Source organism: Scatophagus argus, chromosome 12 (genome assembly GCF_020382885.2).
Source record: "Scatophagus argus isolate fScaArg1 chromosome 12, fScaArg1.pri, whole genome shotgun sequence".
Lineage (NCBI taxonomy): Eukaryota > Metazoa > Chordata > Actinopteri > Scatophagidae > Scatophagus > Scatophagus argus.
In genome coordinates, this window is record NC_058504.1 from 2,757,495 (window position 1) to 2,771,561 (window position 14,067).

Below are 14,067 nucleotides of genomic sequence, written 5' to 3' on the forward strand. Positions count from 1 at the left end.
CTGTAGGGGGCAGTGTGGTCACAGACACACCAAATGGCCTAGTAAGTTGTACCAGTGCAGAGCTGTAGCAGGGAAAATGTATAATTAAACAAAACCAATATTTAAAAAGAAAACAACCACAACATAAAACACAATAATAATAATGACAATAATGATAATAATAATAATCTGGATCCCATTATGGTCTACTCAAAGACACTTGTCAAAATTAGAAATAACATTACTGTCTTTTCAAATTGCTGGGGGGAGTAAAAGCACTTCACAGAACATGATGGCGAATCTCTTTAGGGAAACATCAAGGAAAACAGGAAAATCCGTGCCATAAGCATGAGAATATTCTCCACCATAACAACCAAGACCTTTTCCGTAATAAACCGGGAGCAGCAGCTGAATTCGGATCGTGTATTCTACATGCACTACCTGCCATCTGAGTGCACTGATTTAGTCGATTTCTTGGGACAGTTTGTCACAAATGTGACAAAGAGCACCTACTGTTCACAACATAAAAACTACTAAAACAAGTTAACGCAGTTTGCCAAGGGGGGTCAGATCAGATCAGATCAGATCAGGGTTTGGTTTGAAGGCGGAGGCGGAGTTTTTTCTGCTGCTCGACTCAGTTTAGAAGTTTTTGGTCTGAGAAGAGCAGCGCAGGGAAAGTCTTCACCGTAAAGCGGAGGTAAGACGTTTAATAATGCGACATAACGGTACACCAAGTAACGCTGCCAGCTGTGACGCGCCGTATGCGCGTCCAGACGCCGTCAGTGAAAACGCTTGCTTTGCAAAAACAAAGCAGACGGATGTTTTCATCACGAGTTTTAGCCCGCCGTGCAGCCGCTGAGTCCCCAGCCGAACAGCTACAACACACTCAGGTTATCTGCACTTACCTTCTGGTAGGAAACCTGTCAGTTTATTATCTTCTAGTTCATGAGTTGTCTACTGCGGACTGTTTACGTTTTAATCACTGCTTCGGCTGCAAGTTACTTTACATTTTAATAATATATCATCAAAGACTGTATTCTTCTGTGACCCTCCATGCTGTGTCTTCATGGGGAACGCGTAGGAAAATAAGTCAGATTTTGTGTTGCATGTATCAGTAGACTTGAAGCGTGTTTGCACTTCAGCCTGTTCTCTTTTAGCTGAAAGGCTGCTGAACTAAGAACAACGTAATGCTGCTGCCTGTCTTCAAATCAAAGTTAAATGGCTGTAGTGTGTATAACAACAGGACACACAGCTGGTCCCAGTCTAATCTCTGTTTGACTTGAGTGCCAAGCTGCAGAGTCCAGCTGTCCTGTGAATAAAGAGGATGTCCTTTTACAGGAGATGGATTACCTTCAGTGAGTCATTACGGAGGCTTCCTCCTGAGACCACATGGAGATGGTCTGCTTTCTCAATAACATGTTGCAAACCTAAAAAAGGAGAAGTTGACTCAGATTGTCTCACATGTGGAGAAATCTGCTCAGATGCTGACATTTATTACAAAACCCACAGTGAAAGGTGGTAAAAACATCTTTGCTATGCCTGTCATTGACCTGCATTAGTCTGAAAATTTTCAAATATTTACCTTTTTTTGTGAGTGAATGTCATTGAGGGGCACAGCACAGCCAGTCCAAGGTGTAACAGAACCAACAAAAAAATGTACGTTGGCAGTTTATGAAATTGTACAAAGAAACATCTGGGTAGTCTTTCTGTACTGCTTCTGACAAACTGTTCCAAACTACCTGGATTGAAATGTATACTGTATTGTATTCTTCCCCCTGAGGTGAGCTGAGGTGGGACGTGGTCTGCTCCTTCTGTAGTGCCCTCCGTCATGGCCCGCTACCTGAGGCATTTCACCGCTGTGGGCGATGTGCAGCAGGTCCACGAGGATGATGAAGAGCTGCATGTGGCCAGCGAGGATCTGAGTCCAGCCACTGGCCAATTTCCAACAACGCTGACCTTCAGGCAGTCACTGCAAAGGCTCTTTGGCTGTGACCGCTTCCAGGTATACCATCCCGGTCTTTCTGATGCTGATGCTCTTCATCAATCATGCATTATTTTGAAAGGAAGTTGTGTGGTTTCTCCAATTTGATGCCAGTGATGTGAGTATAGATATGGAAGAATAGCCATCGGTCCAAACACATTGCTTGTTCTTTCCAACCATTGTCCAAAACCCGAAGATATGGGACGGCAGTAGCTCGGTTATGACTTGACTTGGGGACCAGAGGGTAGTCCAGCATGGACCAGCTGATACAGAGGTGGACTGGTAGTGGGGATGATGCCAGTTCGCCTCTGGGGCACTGCTGAGATGCCCTTGAACAAGGCTTATGTAAGCACCACCTGCTTAATATTGTGTAGTTCCCCCTTGTGCTACCAAAGCGACTCTGACCTGTCAGGGGAAGGCACACAGGACCTCTGGGGGTATTTTGTGGTCACCAGCATCAGAACATTGAATCCTTTGGGTCCTGTGCATTGAGGGAGGGGCCTCCAGGTGGGAGGGTGGATTCTGGTCATTCTCGATTGGTTTGGGATCTGGAGTGTCTGCAGATTCTTGTTGTGGTCCACGAGACATTCCTGAGCAGTTTTTGAAATGTGACGGGGTACACTGATCTTTGTGTAAGATCAGCACAGTTCACCTAAAAGCACTTAATTAATTTTTAAAACAGTTGATGTAAGAGGCTGTAAAAATTGATCTACTGACTCTTTGACTTTGCTTCCAGGTGTTGGTGGTGTGTTTGGTAATCCTGGATGCCATCTTTGTTCTGGCGGAGCTGCTTATAGATCTGTCCGTTATAAAGCTGGAACATGGCCACCTTGCTCCTGAGGTGAGACACACATTTGTCCTCCTACTCCAAACCACCTCACAGTTCTTGTCAGATCTTTACATAATATGATTTACTGACACACAAGTCTTTTGCAGGTGTTTCACTACCTGAGTTTGGCTCTTCTCACATTCTTCATGGTGGAGCTGGCTGGTAAACTCTTTGCCTACCGCTTGGAGTTCTTTCAGCACAAGTTTGAGGTGTTTGATGGTTTGGTGGTGGTAATTTCCTTTGTGCTGGACATTGTCTTCATTTTCCACGAGGACGCCTTTGATGGGTTAGGTCTTCTCATCCTGCTGCGGCTCTGGAGGGTGGCCAGAATCATCAACGGTCAGTAACAGAAGAAGCTACAGAAAGCATTGCTGAGTAAAGCTTTGCACAAAGCGTTGGTATTTCATTACCTGAGAATGAGACTAAACAGTTAATTATCTGTCTCCTGAATCATTCAAATGCACTAACACGCGACTACTGAAACAAAGAACAGACATTATAGAACACACAGAGGGAGTGTGTCTCTGCTCCGGATGCCATTGTTCCACTATATCTTACATAGGGAATAGGTTGTTTGCTAAGTGTCACATATTTGACCTTCAAGTCAGATTTATACAGTATATTAAATACATTTGATAGAATGTTCTCTACAGATACAGATGGATAGATGATTGATAGATGATGACAATGAGACAATGAGAGCCCATGGTCTCAGGCTCTCATTTACTCAGTTTTCATGAGGATATACATTCATTTGATATCATTTCAAAGGCATTTCTTGAGTTTGCTATGAAAATGTTCATCTCTGCATAGAAGAGCACAAGTACAAAAGCAAATAAGGGTGAACATTTTTTCAATCTTGAACTGACTGAATGTGTAATAAAGTTGTGCAGCTGTAGACATACTTTATGCATGTGTGAAAGTGCATTATAACTCTGTGCTTTGGCATACATTAAATGCTGTTTTTTGCTTCCATAGCCATGAAGTCAGAGTAGTTGGAGGGTGTGGAGATGACTTTATTTGAATGTGTTGCAGGTATCCTGGTGTCAGTGAAGACCCGTGCACAACAAAAGATACACAAGCTGAAGGAGAGCTATGACCATCTGGTTCAAAGAGTCACGGAGCTACAAGAGCGCAGCGATAAACTGGTGATTCATCACAACTGCTTTGTACTAAATCGGATAGAAAAGGTCCACATTTACAGTGACAGGGACAAAAACTTCATTGTATGAGGTTTCCGATGGTCTACATATATTACAAGGGATGATTACTGATGATGATGATTATTACAACAAGTAAACCTTTAAAAAAAAACAATTACCTTAATTAACATTAATTAAAATAAATTAAGCAATTGGGTTCTGGTTCAAACTAACTGAGTGCAGTGGTTACACATCAAAGGGACCACTGAATTAATTTATCATAAGTAAAGTTTTATTTTTGTCAGAACTACTTGTGGTTCAGAGACTCTCATGCAGTCATATCAGATTTACATGCTGGTTTTGTGGATTTTGAGACATTTCACCATTAAACCCTGAGCCTGGGGCATGTGTAGTAGTGATTACTCCCTATGCCTCTGCACTGGTGACAGCTGTGGCCAAAGGCAGTATATTTTTGGGTTGTATGTCCGTCTGTCTGATTCTCTTGAACATGATATCCTGTGATACATGATATCTTAGAAACACCTCAAGGGTTGTTGGAAAGAACAACAAAGACTGTAAGTTTTATTTTTAATTTATTTTCCTCTGACTCAAAATCCAGGTGATGTGGTGGTTTACACTGTGATTTGTAGGCTTTGCTTCTGGCTTTTTACCAAACTTTGGGGATTCTGGACACAAGTATCTCAAAAGTTTCTGTACTTTACCATAACTGAGACAGAAAGCATCCGATCTGGGTCAACCCAGCTGACCGGACAGTGTTTTGTGTAAGCTTTGAACGAAGTCCAACAGTAAACCAACTGTTCACTCTGTCTCCATCTGTTTTAGGAACAAGAGAACCAGAAACTCCAAGCCCTCCTGAAGAAGCATGGCATAGACTTCTAACTCGTCAAGCTAAAGGTTGCACAACTACTGTTCAGTGTCATTTATATCCTGTAGCATACCTTTGTGCACCATTTTAAAAAATGTAAACTATGCATTTCATGATAAACTTTCACACCTGGTTTCAGTATTCCTACTACAGGAATTTTACCTGTAGAAAATTCATTGTTTTTTTAATCGTTGTCATCAGTAGATTCATATCCAGGTTGAAGTTCTGCATGATTGTCAGATATTCAGATGCTGCTGGATGTCATTCTATAAAGCTTAAAGCCAAGGCCTTCATTTTCATTTCAAACATTCCTCAGACTGATGACTTGTACATAAAACTAAACTTACATCTGCTTCGTCACATGTCAAAGTACACATAAAAAAAATCTAGTTTAAATAAGGTGAATTATTTAAAAACATTTATTAAATAATCTTATCTTATAAAATCTTATACACAGTATTCACACAATATACAGTGACAGACTGATCGTACACATAGTGCTAGTTGTTATAAATGCCACATACCGGGTGTGTATGTGCCCTTACGGTCAGTTCAGACAAAAGGGAAAAAGAAGTCAGAGGGCAGTTTGGCATTGATGGTGGGTTTGGCCCTGTAACCAGGAGTAGCAGCAGCAGAAACTGGTATGAAGGCCACTGAGCTCCTGATTGACAGGACGTTGCTGCCTCCAGATAACTGGGCCTGTGGGAGATCAGGGCAGGCAGACACAGTAAAAATGCTTAGATTAGTACTGCATCTTTTTTTTTTTCTGTCAAAATGTGTCCTGTCAGCATTTCCGAAAAAGTCAGTCTTACCAAACTGGTGATGTTGGTTTGGATTACTTCTCTGACGCTCACAATCTGAGCTTGTGGGTTCACCAAGGATCCATATTTAGTCCATTCCAGTTCTAAGTGAAGGGACACTGGGATGCTGCAACTCTGTGCTTCCTGTAAATCACAGGACATACATACAGGACACACTGCTGGATTGTGGCCTCACAACATACAGTTTACATAAACTTTGTGTTGTCAGCCATGGAAGCTTGTGTAGTACACAGTGGTAGTACCATACACAACCTTAAGTAAATGTATAAATACCACAATGCAGAAGCACTCCTTTACAAGTTCAGTGAGAGTACAAAAGTATAAGCAAGAAGATGTAGTTGGTTGAGGCAAAGCTCACATTTAATTATTTTGTACAGGACTGCAACTAATGACATTATGAATTCATCTGTTGGTTATTTTCTCCATGAATGGATTGATTGTTTGGTTTGTGAACATTCTGAGAACAGCTTCGGTGTTTGTTTTGTTTAAACCTCAAAATAAATTACAATTATTAAAACAATCCTCACATTTGACAAGTGTGAAACGGTAAGTGTTTTCGCATGAAAAATTACTGTAACGATTACTGGTGTAGTTAATCATCTGTGAAATCCGTTTCAGCTCAACGTGAACATTTTCATATGTTTTGTGTGCAAAAACGTAACTTGTGAAGTAACTAAAGCTGTCAGATGAATAAACAGGAAAAACACTGTGTTTCCCGCTGCTTGAGAAGCTGCTCGTTCATTGTGTTTGGCTCGCGAGTTAACTTCCTCAAGACTTTCAATATTCACGTACCATTTTCTGACGTGTCTTTCAGAAATTACGACCAGTTTGTACAGATTATGACTGCCTGTAATTGTGTGACCTCCACCTGGTGACTTGCTGCTTTAGGAAACCCTGCAGCAGCTGATACTCATTATCCAGCTACTTATGCAGGGTCCAATTCCAACAGTATGGATTGAATAAAACACAAATGCTGTCGTCACAGATGTGCTCACCCCAGGATTGAAATTGCTCTTGATTGGCACCCAGTCCAGTGGATAGCTTAATGGTGAGTTTCCAAAGGAAGCCACATACTGGGGATAGTTCGGTCCTCTCAGAATGTCCAGAAGAGTTTCGAAGACCAGGGAGCAGTTGGCAGCATCCTCCAGTCTGCAGGGACAGGACAAGTCGCCATCACATCCTTTCCACATAAGGAACTACCACAGTACCATACCTACAGGCAGTGACCAAACTGTTGAGTGTGTGGATGTCCTGCCTTAAAGTGCAGCCAGACACAAAGTCCAGACCAAACAGGACTGGGGAGCGCTTATGTGGTCCCTGCAGACAGTCCTGATGCTCAGCACTGTGGAGAAGAGACAGGGTGTCTCTGGGGTCAATACTTCTAGCAATCCCAGTGAAGACATCTGTTAAGGACAACCCTGGGTCTTGTAGAACATCAGAACATCATATAGCACATATTGTAAGGGCAGTTGGTCCAGTGTGAAGGATATTCTGCTCTTCTTGTTCCAGACACAAGAGGAAATCCAACCACATAACCTGGATTTCCACTGTAGTGGACAGCCGGCTCCTTCACATCCTCCTGTTTAATAGACACAAGACAAAGTACACCACTAGCACTCAGTATAGTCTCAAAACCAATACATTTTCATTTATTACATTTATAATTGGCACAGTTTTTTTTTTTTTCAAATTAGAGTCAGGAAAACTTGAGTGAATTATTTCATTCCCCTTGATGATGGAAAGGTAAGCTCTGAGTCTCAGGCAAAGTTTAGACCATCTGGAACAAAGTGTGTCAACGTACAGTCTGTCTGTGACCTCCGTTAACATTCAGATATTTTCATGTTATACTTTTACACAGAGAAAATAAAAACTGGGTCAACATCAACAGTATTCCTGAGGTCTGTTTGCGCCACCTGAGACTGACTGAGGGGCACCGCGAGAGGAAACTGAAATGTCTTCTTTTGCATTCAGCAACTGGCAAATTCAGACATCCTTTGAATCACCTTTGAATCACACTAGCACCACTAAAATTTCCTTATCAAAAACAAAAAACAACTCTTTTGCGAATAACACTCCATAACAGATAGATCGTGCTGAGACAGTACCTGGACAAACGTGATATGAAACTCCTGTTGCAGGGACAGCAATGTTTCATGGGCAAATCCAAGCACCAGAGACACGGTCGCATTCACTATCTCACCTGCTGGGTTGTACTTAATCACATAGACAACCTAAGAAGACAAAATGTAATAATCAGTAGTAATTGTTCCATGATTTCAGCTATATTTTCAGTCACTTTTGCATACTATAATGTGATTGTGTTGAGTCACCTTGAGCACCACATTAGCACAGAGGGTTGGGTTCAGGAGAACAGGGTGGAGGTCATCTCCACCACTGATTTCAAGCTCAGTCTGAGCCCCATTTACAGACTGGAGGACGACTGAAGCCACCTCCACAGGAACAACCTCCAGCAACGTCAGAAAAACTCACATTAGTCAACTCTTTTAACATTTAACCCCCAGATCTGTCTTACTCATCCTCTGCTCTCATTCTCGGTTTAGACTAAAACGTCTCAACAGCTATTGGATGGACTGCCATGGAAGTGTACACAGACATCCATGGTGACAAAGTATGAATCCTAAGGCCTGGTTTCCCTCTAAAATTATACCTAATAAACATCATCATATTAGCACTGTCGTTTTATGCACGCAGACGTTAGCATTTAGTTGGAGTATTGATGTATCTAAGTACAGCCTCACAGAGCTGCTAGCATGGCTGTGGACTCCCGGCAGACACTGAGTTCCATCTCTACAGATATGTTGGTAATTAGGCACAGACTCATTATAACACTGCATTACAGCAATGTTTTTGGCATACATAAAAACAGACAGGATGTTCACTGTGGCGATTTACGTATCGCAAGTCTCAAGTTCCGGCCGGTTTTCGTCCTATTCTGAAATGAATGGAAATCATTGGGAGTCAGGAAAAACCAGTGGGGTTTCATTAAATAGTCTGCAGAAATGTAAAGCAAAAGTGCAGTGTGGTGTAATAACTGATGACATCCCTCTTTTTGGGAACTAAGTGTTAAGTTGTGAGAAAAATGTTACTTTCCTTTACATTGCAGCATTGAACCTCAGCCATCTGTCTTTGTTAACCTGTTGCACTATGCGTCAAGCTGAAAAGAGACATTTTTCTGGAGCCGTCTATTCTTTCTGCAATAACAGTATCTTGCTAAACTTCCTATTTAGGTGGCCGCTGCAATGGTGCATCAGACTTTTTCACACAGACTGTCATGCAGCTCCTTTGTTATTTTATAGCACATAATAACACATGCATACCTCAAAACTTTTCACCTACAACGGGGTTTCAAAACATTGACGCTGAGCTAAGAGGTCATTGTGGGATGTGGAGGACGTGTTGGGCACTAAGACAAAGGGGTGTTTGATGTGGGTGTACCTTTAAAAATCAGCAAGACGATCATTTTCATTATCTATTAATCTACTCTGTATTTTCTCAATTAATCAATTTGAAATTTGACTAATGAAAAAATTACAAAAAATAGAAATAAAAACAATAGATTACCGAAACAGCTTAAGTCACTTAATTTTCTGCTGATTAACCAATTACATGGCTGATCATCTCAGAGTTAAACAAACACAGGAAGTAGGCATACTTACTGCTGCATCTTTATTCTTCCCCTGTAAAGTGGAAAAAGATTTGCTTTAACATCTGTGAATTTACATCAACCCATTCTCCTTCTCCTGTTGCACAGCATACGTGCAAACATCCATGTTCCATCCGTCCACCCATAAACTAAACTGTAAATATTCACTTTTGGAGCAGGTAGAGGAAACTTGCTGAAGCAGATTCTGACAGGATGGTGGGCAAAAAGAAAACTCAACAGTGAGTTAATTACAACACTTAAAACAATACTAAAGCTATTACGATTCGCACTTCCAAGGGAAGTGGCAAAAGACATGTGATCTGTAAATTTGGTGGACTGCCCCTTTAATCACAGAATATCTCCTGGAGTGCGTTAACGCCACATCTTGGAGTGTGAGCGTGTTTGTGGTTGAGCTTGAGCGGAGCAGCAGTGTGTGGCAGAGTGGGTGTGGGACTCACAGCAAAGAGCTGGATGTTGGTGTAGGAGTCCATGCTGAGGGCCTGCTGAGTGCTGCAGTCCTGCTCCAGGACCACATGCCGGGAACACTGACTGCTCTGATCCTTTAGGAACGCTCGGGAGACAAACAGGAAAACACATCAAAGCAACGTGCACAAAAATGTAAAAAATACATTTAAAAAAAAAAAAACACTTTCAAGCACGTCTGAAGGGAAAAATCACAAGTAAGACGAATAAAAGGCTTATTGTCTGTAATGTCAGGATATTCCAAATAAACACTATTAGCAAGCTGTTTGCAGTTGTGTGTACTGATGATATAAATCTTAACAAACTCTGAGGGATTTTCTCAGCACTCTCCTGAACTTCTGCTGTAAAAACCAGTTTTACAGGGTGTAATTCAGAATAATCAGCCTTAGTATGTTTGCTTTTATTTGTGTTACACTTTGTACCATGCTTATTGTAGGCTTTATGCATTATGACAGCAGTCATGGGACTCCATCAGTAAACTCCGCGGGTCCAGTCATAAATATAACTTAACTGAGTTGATATGACACTGCTGGGGTGTGTAGTACAGGCTACACTACAGTTTTAGTGCAGACTTATTCTACTGACTTATTTTAGATTTAAAGGGACAGTTCTCATTAAAATCAAAACTACATATTTTTCTTCTTACTTTTAGTGCTCCAAGCACTGAAAAACACATCTGAAAAACTCAACAGCAATATTTTAATCCAGAAATCATGACCCAGTTACTCAAAATAATCCACAGATCTTGTTGTGAGCAGTTTCACGTAGGAACTATTTTCTTTCCATCAAACTACACTGCGTGCGTCTACTCATGGACAAGAGGCTTGTGATGAGTCAGGATGCGCACATTGATGGTGTCCTGCTTGACTGAGCCGTAACTTTAGCTACTTTAGCTAACTTATCATCAGTGAGCAGATACAGGTTTCCATCCTGGATCTCGTTCCTTCTGAGTCTCTCTGGTCTGACTGGAAAGTTGAATGGTGCTGTGTGATACTTTTAAACCAAATCTTGCCACTCCTTCTCTGATGCTGATGAGTGTATTTCTCTCATAGATAAAATGTACTTACAACGCATTTGAAGGAGCTACCAGCTGCTGTATGTGCATGTGCTGCTGCTGCCATACCGAGAAAAACAAGGCAAACTACACAATGATGTCGAACCACATTCTTCCTGTCATAAATGAAAAGCTGAATTCAGAAGGAAAAAAAGACACACACTTATTCAATTTATTTGCATTTAGCTATTGTTAGATTTCTCTGTGTAATTGACAATCAGTTTGACTCTTCTATGCTTGTGTTAAAGCACGTTTTGTCATTGTCCCATAATGTTCACACAGATGCCACACAGGCCACAGCTCAGCACAAGTGGCACAGTCCTACATTTACCTGCTGGACTAGTGTCCACGCAGTCAGCCGTGACACCAGGAGCTGGCAGCCAGAACTGCCCTCTGTCTCCACTCCCCCCTGCTGTCACCATCACATCCCCATACTGAAAACATAAGCCATCATCAGGGCATGAGTATTGTTTTTTTCATGCTAATCATACATTGAGACAAACAGAAACAGATTACAAGTTACTCCGTCACAGTTGCTCACCTGGTATCCCAACAAGCCCTGGAGCTCTGCAGTGGACACCTGACCGCCTTTCTCCTCTGAGCCAAAAATAAAGCTGGTAAATTGCTTAAAGAGTGAGTCAAAGTTGCTGTCAGTTGGAAGAGCAGGTGAGGGATAAGATAATCCGTCCACACCTAGACAGAACAAATAGTCAGTATTCTGTGACATGGCTGCATGCTGTTTATGCTGTAGGAGGTAACTTCTAATCCAAATGCACACCATTACTGACTTACGGTTCTGTGACTGAATGCAGAAGACATCATAATTAGTGTCTTTCTGGACAGACGACTGCAGCTCTGAGTAGCCATCTATTGTCATCCCTAAAGAGTAGGACGCTACATCTCGGCTGCACAGCCGCTTGTTGCTACTGCAAACAAAAAAACAGAATTAACTGTTCATACACTGTATGCAGTCCAGGTGTAAACCTGTCAGAAACATCTGAATGTTTTGTTCATATTCATAATCACACATGGAAACAATTATTACAATTATAGTGTGTCTGAAATGACATTCTCCATTTGTGTTATTAAAACACAATATTGCATAGAGCTTTTTGGCATGTTACACTGTTGATTATGTATGTTACATCTTACACTCACTGCCAAAAGGGCAGACAAAAGTTCTGTACTGCATGTTTAAATACCACAGTTTCTACAATTCACCTCGAAAGTACAATGTGGATGTCTTCAACATCGATCGTGATCTAAAACAGTCAGACTGCCCACTCGTAAGTGTTTGGAGTTTAGCCTTCAGAAATTATGGAAAAATAAGCAAGTTGTCTCTTCTGTTTCATCCGGTGCAAATGCTTCATGGCTCCTGGACATTTATGAATATTATGTGCCGAACTGTATGAAAAGCTCAACAGGCTACAACCAGGTACTCAGGTGTGACCTACCGACAGCAGCACAAGCCCTTTGCTGTGTCTCTACTGCAACATAATTGAAATGGAAACACTTGCCTGACGGAGTCCACCGAGCAGCCGGTGAACAGAGCCACCTGCTCACCACACCTTGTGTCACAGCAGCAGTTGATGTCACACACATCCGTGTTCTCATCGCAGGGACACAATCTGTCAACTGACACACACACACACACACACACCGACAGACGGCAATACTCCGGTTAGAGGGACATTCTCACGACAAACTTCAACTTAACTATTCTCAAGCCTTCTCCATTTTACTGAGAGCACTGTAAAAATGAGTTTACAAAGCTACCTGCACCTTCTGGGCTGATCCTATCTGATACCCGAGACCTCATTGTGGTCATATACAAAGCCAGTCGGTGTGGGTGTGTGTGGCCAATGCATTTTACGAACGTACGCTGCATATGCAGTATCTATTTGCTGTTTAAGTATACCAAAATTAATTGCTGATAACGTTGCGTAAAAAGAGTTGACACAGTTAACCCGCGCACTACGTTAGCTCAGTAGAGCTAAACTGGCCAGGTATGTAATCTATAATAGACCTGATAAATTAACAGCGTAGTTAACGGCAGGTTACCGGTGGTGACGGGAGTAAGCAGGCGGCCGGAAACGGGCAGTGGCTCAGCGGGCAGAGTCGCAAGAACCGGTCCCTGTGCGCTGCTGTAGGCCGGTGTCGGAGTTGATGAGTGAAACTCTGTAGGCTGCGTGGTTGTGTTATTGTCCGTACTGTTAAAGATGACACCCTGGTCACCAAACACAGTCGTATTCAATTCATAGTTCGTTGTGTTTTCGCTAATACTGAAAGCAGTAAACAAGAGTAAATAATAAATAAAGACATTTGAAATGGACCAGAACACAACCATTACGGTAGCCATCTTTGTTTAACCGTTGCTATGGTTCTTCTTCTTCTGCTTCTTTGTCTTCTTTTTCTTCGGTTATCCTACTACTACTGTCGTTAAAACACACTACCGCCACCTGCTGCCCAAGTCTACGAAGTTTTGAGATTAAGGAGGTTCTGGTTGGAAGAGATCCCACCATCAAAAACAGTCGCTCGTGTTTGATGCTCAAATCAGATCTCTTATGCTAACATCTCCTGAATCGACGTTTCTTTGGTAGAAAGAGTTCCAGTTGTGTCAAGTATACTGTTTTAAATTTACTTTCCAGCCTCAAAGAACTCATACAAATTTGATAGCAAATGTTGTATTCGCTCATTTATTACCCCAGAGTACTGTGTCCTATAGTCTCAATCGTTAAATAGTTCTCTTATGATATTTAATGCGACATTAACTGGTTGCTTTATTTAATTCTGCCCACATGTTGAAACAGGAACAAGTTGGAAACACAACAATGACATGTCACCTCATGAAGATGTTTTAGTCGTGGTTGTCTATTTAGACATCCAGCAGATACAAAGCAGTATAAACGTTCAGAAGAGGCGTGTTCCCCTTTTGAATTTACAAAACCCAGTACTCTTTCTGCTTTTAGCTTTGGCTTTGGCCCACAGAAATGTTCTCGTTAGTTCCCTGCTTAGAGTCAGTCTGGGATCCTGTGTTAGTACTGTGAATTTTGGGTCCAGAGCTTCGTAATCAGTCCGAATTTACCCATTTAAAATTAAAATTCCTGTTTGCAGCACCGAAATTATCCACAAGATGGCAGCACAGGTGAGTGAAACACAAATACTTCTTTCTACCGCCAGTATCTACTAGACTTTCACAGAGAGGAGAACAGCCATATGATTATACTC

General features: G+C 41.7%; 2 protein-coding genes across 4 annotated transcripts; one reads left to right on the forward strand and one right to left on the reverse strand.

The window, feature by feature from the left end:
• Positions 1–522: 522 nt before the first annotated feature.
• On the forward strand, positions 523–5,078 carry hvcn1 (hydrogen voltage-gated channel 1). Of its 3 annotated transcripts, none has more exons than XM_046406472.1 (6): positions 523–676; positions 1,760–1,981; positions 2,697–2,801; positions 2,897–3,128; positions 3,825–3,937; positions 4,775–5,078. In XM_046406472.1, exons 2-6 carry the CDS (start codon positions 1,808–1,810, stop codon positions 4,829–4,831), a joined length of 681 nt encoding a protein of 226 aa, XP_046262428.1. In that variant the 5' UTR covers positions 523–676; positions 1,760–1,807; the 3' UTR covers positions 4,832–5,078. The 3 variants fall into 3 exon arrangements, with proteins under 3 accessions (XP_046262428.1, XP_046262429.1, XP_046262427.1); XM_046406473.1 differs by lacking the exon at positions 523–676 and adding an exon at positions 683–890; XM_046406471.1 differs by lacking the exon at positions 523–676 and having other exon boundaries at positions 909–1,981.
• A 141-nt stretch (positions 5,079–5,219) lies between these two features.
• On the reverse strand, positions 5,220–13,250 carry tctn1 (tectonic family member 1). The gene is made up of 14 exons (XM_046406470.1): positions 12,901–13,250; positions 12,357–12,474; positions 11,632–11,765; positions 11,381–11,532; positions 11,171–11,273; positions 9,761–9,873; positions 9,316–9,336; positions 7,969–8,103; positions 7,744–7,869; positions 7,129–7,217; positions 6,894–7,031; positions 6,634–6,787; positions 5,630–5,761; positions 5,220–5,516 (listed from the first exon to the last, which is right to left on the reverse strand). Exons 1-14 carry the CDS (start codon positions 13,196–13,198, stop codon positions 5,370–5,372), a joined length of 1,860 nt encoding a protein of 619 aa, XP_046262426.1. The 5' UTR covers positions 13,199–13,250; the 3' UTR covers positions 5,220–5,369.
• Between the last annotated feature and the right edge of the window lie 817 nt (positions 13,251–14,067).

What these genes read in the sequence shown, in the direction of transcription:
- hvcn1 (XM_046406472.1), top strand. Translation starts at nt 1,808, where the DNA reads ATGGCCCGCTACCTGAGGCATTTCACCGCTGTGGGCGATGTGCAGCAG. An exon ending in TTGGCTGTGACCGCTTCCAG is followed by an intron (nt 1,982 to 2,696) that starts GTATACCATCCC and finishes CTTTGCTTCCAG; the next exon opens with GTGTTGGTGGTGTGTTTGGT. An exon ending in ATGGCCACCTTGCTCCTGAG is followed by an intron (nt 2,802 to 2,896) that starts GTGAGACACACA and finishes AGTCTTTTGCAG; the next exon opens with GTGTTTCACTACCTGAGTTT.
- tctn1 (XM_046406470.1), bottom strand. Translation starts at nt 13,198, where the DNA reads ATGGCTACCGTAATGGTTGTGTTCTGGTCCATTTCAAATGTCTTTATT. An exon ending in GCTTACTCCCGTCACCACCG is followed by an intron (nt 12,475 to 12,900) that starts GTAACCTGCCGT and finishes TGTGTGTGTCAG; the next exon opens with TTGACAGATTGTGTCCCTGC. An exon ending in AGGGCTTGTTGGGATACCAG is followed by an intron (nt 11,274 to 11,380) that starts GTGAGCAACTGT and finishes TTATGTTTTCAG; the next exon opens with TATGGGGATGTGATGGTGAC.